Here is a 7,045-nt window from a genome sequence, read left to right on the forward strand (position 1 = left end):
GGACCAAACAAGAGAGGAGACTTAGAGCTTAAATTACATTGTGCCTTTACCTCAATATGGGAGCCCCTTTTTATAGTTGGAGTTGTCTAGAGAAGGAATAATTGGGAGTAGGTGGCAAGTGGTTGGTGATGGGTGGTCAAGATACATTCGGTTGACATCACGTGTCAAGGTCCACGGGATGGCCGAAATGTGTCCAACTGACGCCACATCTCAAGATCTAGGAGTCGGCTGAATACCCCTATATCAACTATATTGATAAAACAAGTGTTTTTAGCTAAATTTATCTAAATTAGGACAAAACCAGTAACCATAGAATCAGAACCGATATAATTGGTTTGACTGATCCGGTTCTGTATTGTAGACCCGACCCATTGACATCACTGGTTGGCAGGCCTCCATCAGACATTAGCTACAGCTGAACCACATACAATTCCATTCTAGCCCATTTCACCCCAACCGGCTCATTCTGTGAAATTATAAACCACTTTTGTGTGAGAGACATCTTTTGTCTTTGATTGTTTCTTCGGTGATTTTGAGACTTAAGTTGACAGAATCCAATACAATGAAAAGCTTATACTGTCTGCCTCTTTCCTTTTTTCTGATGCAACTTTGGAAGTTTCAAGAAAAGTTGACACGTACGTATCACAATCCACCCACTCCCCGTCCCTTCAACCAAGCGCCCTCCACCACCCGGGCCCCTCCTTTAAAAAAGTAAAATAAAAAAAACGAAACTGAAATAATAGACAAATAATAAAATCCATATTCTTCCAATCACTTGCTAACATATAATGAAAATTTAACTGAAAATTACTGTAGGAGATCCTTCCACCCTACACTGAAGTCTCAAAATTGAGAAAAAGTGATTGATAAATGTTTTTTTTTAGATCAAAATTTAACAATTACTATGCATACGAATGGGCATAATGGGACAAATGATGATTTGACGATGACATAGTACCATTTATCAACGGAAACCATACCAAACACAAGGTTTTCTACAGGTATCAATCGTGGCTACCACTCCCCTGGAAGATAACCATCACTTTTGCGCAAATTTTCAAAAGTAAAAAGATGAAAAGATAATGAGGCCCTCCATGTGGTGGGTTAACTAGTGTTCTACATATATATATATATATATATATATATATATATATATATATATATATATATATATATATATATATATATATATATATATATATATATATATATCAATCTTTCAGCTTTCCATCTCTGAATGCCAATATTTGATGGGTGTGATTGGATTGTAACCACCACATCATACATGGAACATTACAATACATGGCCGCATGTGATGAATGAAAACTGTTGCACCTCTGAGCAAACCCCAAAATGCAGAAAGTTAATAGATAAGAGTTGTTCTGACCAAATGATCAGAACCATCACAGAATAACAAATTGATTTGGGACAGTATAACCATTTGAAGAATCAGAAAACTATGTTCTCAAACTGGTATTTTGAACAGAACAGGGCAACAGTAGGCTGCAGTAACTCTGCAATGTAGGTCCATCATCCATGGATCCATTATGCATTTAGAGGTACCTCTTGTTCAGGGTAGTACAGTGCTAGACAGCCCAATAATAGACCCACTGTTTGTAAGGCTTTTGGATTACCATCAACCTAATTGCTGTATAAGATTACAGGAATTGCACTGTTCTTAATTAGTAGAAATACAGAAAAAGGTAATTATTCACCCAAGAGTTAATTCATCAAAGGTTTAATGGGGACAAGAATGCCTTACCATTCACCCTAGCCAAATGCATACCCACTGCGAGCTTTTACTGTTACTCCTTCAAAACTAAGTAATTCGAATTATTCCCAGACCCCCTCTTTATTAAAACGATAATTGAATGTATCTCCTTTAAGCCTGTCCTTATCTATCAATATCTTCAGGACAGCCCCAACTCCCACCTGGAACGTCACATGCTAGTCGTTTGCAAATACTACAGAAATAGCTTTAACTTTCAGTGTTATGATTGTAGAGAAAAAAACCAAGGTCTATTCCATATCCTAATATCCATGCTAGAGAAAGCATTCAAAGGAGTCTTAAGTGACTGGTTTTGGTGTAATTGCAAGAGAAAGATCACCAGCACGGTACCAGCAGGCTACCAACCTCATCATGTGTAACAAACTGGTCTATTTCTTTCTGTTTTTCCTCAACATGTCTACTTTCTTCCCAGCCTCTGCTTTGAACCAGGAAGGTCTATCACTCCTCTCATGGCTCTCAACCTTCAATGCATCTTCCTCTGCTTCTTTCTTTTCATCATGGAATGCAACCCACCAAAACCCATGCAAATGGGCATATATCAAATGTTCCCCAGACGGATTTGTTTCAGAAATCTCAATCAGTTCTATCAACCTTCCTACTAGCTTCCCCACTCAGATTCTCTCATTCAGCTCCCTCACAACACTTGTTCTATCAGGTGCAAATCTTACAGGAGAAATCCCACCTGCCATCGGGAACTTGTCATTGCTGTCCACCCTTGACCTGAGCTTCAATGCTTTAAGTGGAAAAGTTCCGCCTGATATTGGAAAATTATCCAGGCTGCAGATATTATCATTGAACTCCAACTTGTTACACGGTGAGATTCCGCCTGAGATTGGAAACTGTTCGATGCTTCAGAAGCTTGAACTCTTCGACAACAAACTCTCAGGAAAAATTCCTGCCGAATTTGGACAGTTGTCAAGTTTACAGGTCTTTCGAGCAGGTGGCAACCAGGAAATGTATGGAGAAATTCCGACGGAGATTTCAAACTGTAAAGATCTCACTTTACTGGGTCTTGCAGATACTGGGATTTCAGGGAAGATTCCATCCAGTCTAGGAGAATTGAAGAATCTGAAAACTCTTTCAGTTTACATGGCAAATCTCTCTGGCGAGATCCCACCTGAAATCGGTAACTGCTCAACTTTAGAGAATCTGTATCTTTATGAGAACCAACTCTCTGGAGGTATTCCCAGCGAATTGGCTCTGTTGAAAAATCTCAAGAGAATCTTGTTGTGGAAGAACAACCTAAGTGGGAATATTCCAGGAGCACTTGGGAACTGCTTGGGCTTGACGGTTATCGACCTGTCGCTGAATCGTCTCACAGGCGAACTCCCTGTATTGCTTTCAAATTTAGTACAACTAGAGGAGCTTCTTCTGTCGTATAACAACATTTCAGGTAAAATACCTCCTTTTCTTGGAAACTTTTCCCGTCTGAAGCAACTTGAACTAGATAACAACCAGCTCGTTGGTGAGATTCCATCCGAAATTGGGCAGCTGAAGGAGCTCTCTCTGTTCTTTGCATGGCAGAATCAGCTCCATGGGAACATTCCATTTGAAATGGGCAGCTGTGAGAAACTCCAAGATTTGGATCTTTCACACAATTTCCTCACTGGGTCTGTTCCTAATTCTCTGTTTAATCTCAAGAACTTGACCAAACTTATGCTTCTATCCAATGAACTGTCTGGTGAGATTCCACCAGATATAGGAAATTGCACCAGCTTGATACGTCTACGCCTGGGATCAAACCGGTTTTCTGGCCGAATTCCATCAGAAATCGGGCTCTTAAGTAGTCTGAGCTTCCTTGAATTATCAGAGAATCAATTCTCTGGAGAAATCCCCCCTGAACTCGGTAACTGCAATAAGCTAGAATTTGTTGATTTGCATGAAAATGAGCTACAAGGCACGATCCCGACATCCTTTCAATTGCTTAGGAACTTAAACGTTTTGGACCTTTCAATGAACAGATTATCAGGCTCTGTTCCTGAGGAGTTAGGAAAGCTTACTTCTCTAAATAAGCTCGCTTTAAGAGAAAATTACATTACTGGGTTGATACCCAGGTCTTTGGGCCAATGTAAGGATTTGGAGTTGTTGGACATGAGCAGTAACAGAATCATTGGCTCAATACCAGATGAGCTGGGTGACTTGCAAGGTTTGGAAATCTTATTGAATTTGAGTTGGAATTCTGTGTCTGGTCCAATTCCAGAAAGATTTTCAAATCTGTCAAAGCTTGCTTCCTTGGATATTTCTCATAACATGTTAACAGGAAGCCTGAGAGTACTGGGTATGCTTAACAACCTTGTCTCTTTGGATGTCTCATATAATAATTTCTCGGGTTATGTTCCTGATACCAAGTTTTTCCAAGAGCTCCCAGTAACTGCTCTTTCTGGTAATCGAGATCTCTGCATTAATGGCAATGAATGCAAAGTGGGTGCTAACTTCCACAGAAGAATTTTGATCAGAAACATTTTCTGTTTAGCTCTCAGTGTTACTGTTATTATAGCTATTATACTCTTGGGAGTAATATTGACCATACAAGCCCGTAGAGTGGCTGTGAAAGATGAGGAAGAACAGAATGAATTGACCTGGGAGTTCACCCCATTCCAGAAGCTGAATTTCTCTTTAGATGACGTTTTAACGAGGTTGTCAGATTTGAACATCGTTGGGAAAGGCTGCTCTGGCATTGTTTATCGCGTTGAAACTCCAAGGGGCCAGATGGTTGCTGTGAAGAAGCTATGGCCCTTGAAGGATGAGGAGTTCCCAGAAACAGATTCATTCTCTACGGAGGTTCAGACTCTTGGATCAATCAGGCATAAGAACATAGTGAGACTACTAGGCTGCTGTACCAATGGGAAAAGTAGGTTGCTCCTCTTTGATTATATCAGCAATGGGAGCTTACATGGACTGCTTCATGAGAAGAAAGTTTTCTTAGATTGGGATTCAAGATATAAGATCATACTGGGTGCAGCTCAGGGTTTGTCCTATCTTCACCATGACTGTATCCCCCCAATTGTTCATCGTGATATTAAGGCCAATAACATCTTGGTAGGACCTCATTTCGAAGCCTATCTTGCAGATTTCGGCATTGCAAGGCTCATTAGTTCCCCCGACCGTTCGAGGTCATTGCACACTGTGGCAGGTTCCTATGGGTACATAGCTCCTGGTAAGTAAAATTGCTTCCAGTTTTCTTTCAAGTGACAAGTAATCAGCTGGTTGATTAATTCAGGAAAGAAAGAATGTATATTTAGCATAAACAAGTAATTATAATTGGTCTATTATTGATTGCAGAATATGGATATAGCTTTAGGATCACAGAGAAGAGCGACGTCTACAGTTATGGTGTGGTGCTTCTGGAGGTCTTAACTGGGATGGAACCAACTGATCAAAGGATACCCGAGGGAACCCACATTGTCAGTTGGGTTACACATGAACTTAGAGAAACAGATGGAGAAGCCACATCCATCATCGATCAGCAACTTCTGTGTCGATCTGGTACTCAGATCCAAGAGATGCTTCAAGTGCTCGGCGTGGCTCTTCTCTGCGTGAACCCTTGCCCAGAGGACAGACCCACAATGAAAGATGTAACAGCATTGCTCAAAGAGATCCGGAATGAAGCTGAGGATTTCAACAAATCCGGTTTTCTCAAGGGAGGGATGGCCAGCCCAAGGGCAGGAATCCACCATTCTAGTTTCTCAAGATCAACTGAACCACTGATTAGATAATCTCCCTCTGTTGCTTTGATTTCCCAAAGAGAAGAGATGCCTGTGGAGCTCATAAGTCATTCTCATTGAGAGAATAATTAGTCTAACTTGTGGGAGTGCAACAAATGAACATGGATGTCTCCATTATTACTGCTCCTCATTCTCTCTGGGTCCCAATAATTCTGCCGGTTGTACAGTCAGTTTGGCTTTGGTTTTGGTACCTTGATTTGTATGATAAATTTCTGTAAGTAAAAGATTAAAAGAAAATGGGTGAGATTTTAGTGTTGATACAAGCAATCCCGAAATGGGTGAAAAAAGTTTAACTCAACCATCTATTATTGTCACCGAAGTACACTACTCTTACAGAAATGGATTAACCTGCTTAACAAATATCCTTGGTTGTAATACTGTATATCAACAATTCTGTCACCTTCCCTCCCACCCTGCCTTTGTATCACGATTGTTGTCCAACAGCAGAAGCGAACGAAAAATTCTGGAGCAGTCACAACCCATCTCCAATTGCAATTGCAGCTTTCAGGTTCAGACCGGTCCCCCACCAAAGACACATCTCTTTCTTGCCAATTGAGGCTGTCTGAATGAATTTTAGCCAAAGAAGGGTCACGGGAAGTGACAAGATCTTGGTAGGGACTGGCACTGGCACTGGCACTGGCACGAATTATATACAAAATAAAATTATGGGGGGAACAAATGGGCCATCCACAAAAATTGAAGATGACAAAGTCACGCCCCATGTTCCTGATACAGTACTAATCGTCTCAGCCTCACAAGTGATCTCCTTATCAAGCTCTAATGGATGACACTGCAAGCCACAATGAGCAAAAGTTCTTACTTTAGGAAGCTTCTCATACAAGTAAATGAAACTTTATAGTTAATCTTGACATCTCTACTACAAACCAGAATTATCTGGGAACCTTTGTTTTTATACTTAGTTCTCACGGCAAAGTAACTAAAACATTGGGAACAGTGTAAAGCCTTGTATATTGTGTTTTCTAAACCTACTATTTGCACTCTTCCCAAACTGAGCCCAGATTGGGTGTTGGTTGATACGAATCATGCTTCCTTTATTATGTTATATTTATATTCTTGATTGAAGGCCTTCCCAAATACTAACTCAATTTTCTTGGCTTCAAAACCCCCCCTCCCCCCCCACCCAAAAAAAAAAATGCTCTTTGCACATTTATACCTTTTGTTTATCAATTTTTTTTACATCCCCCATGCTATCAAGTTGTTTGAACCTGCCCCCTTGATATCATTTGGTATCTGAATGTTTGTTGTCTTAAGTATCACAATATGATTTCTTTTTTTCTTTTTTTTTTTCTCTCCCTACGCCCAAATACTAAACGGATCCAGACAAATTATATAATAATGTAAGGGAGCAAGGATCAAATTACTGGGCTTCTAAAATTGTTCAAAATAGAAAAGAGAAAAAGAAAGAACAATTAACAGATTTTTTTATCAATAAACAACTACTAGATTTCAAGCCAAGATAGTTATTACTACACAAGCATCTCATTATTAAAAATCATTAAGAACTACGGGG

The 7,045-nt window shown here is 40.0% G+C and overlaps 1 protein-coding gene across 1 annotated transcript; it reads left to right on the plus strand.

Moving 5' to 3' along the window:
* The first annotated feature begins 1,884 nt into the window (after positions 1-1,884).
* LOC148851666 (uncharacterized) lies at positions 1,885-5,812 on the plus strand. The gene is made up of 2 exons (XM_088945031.1): positions 1,885-4,946; positions 5,072-5,812. Exons 1-2 carry the CDS (start codon positions 2,141-2,143, stop codon positions 5,503-5,505), a joined length of 3,240 nt encoding a protein of 1,079 aa, XP_088801157.1. The 5' UTR covers positions 1,885-2,140; the 3' UTR covers positions 5,506-5,812.
* Positions 5,813-7,045: the final 1,233 nt, after the last annotated feature.

Source organism: Nelumbo lutea, chromosome 5 (assembly GCF_056320005.1).
Source record: "Nelumbo lutea isolate HS-2025 chromosome 5, American lotus-T2T, whole genome shotgun sequence".
In the NCBI taxonomy this organism is placed as follows: domain Eukaryota; kingdom Viridiplantae; phylum Streptophyta; class Magnoliopsida; order Proteales; family Nelumbonaceae; genus Nelumbo; species Nelumbo lutea.

What these genes read in the sequence shown, in the direction of transcription:
- LOC148851666 (XM_088945031.1), top strand. Translation starts at nt 2,141, where the DNA reads ATGTGTAACAAACTGGTCTATTTCTTTCTGTTTTTCCTCAACATGTCT. An exon ending in CTATGGGTACATAGCTCCTG is followed by an intron (nt 4,947 to 5,071) that starts GTAAGTAAAATT and finishes TATTGATTGCAG; the next exon opens with AATATGGATATAGCTTTAGG.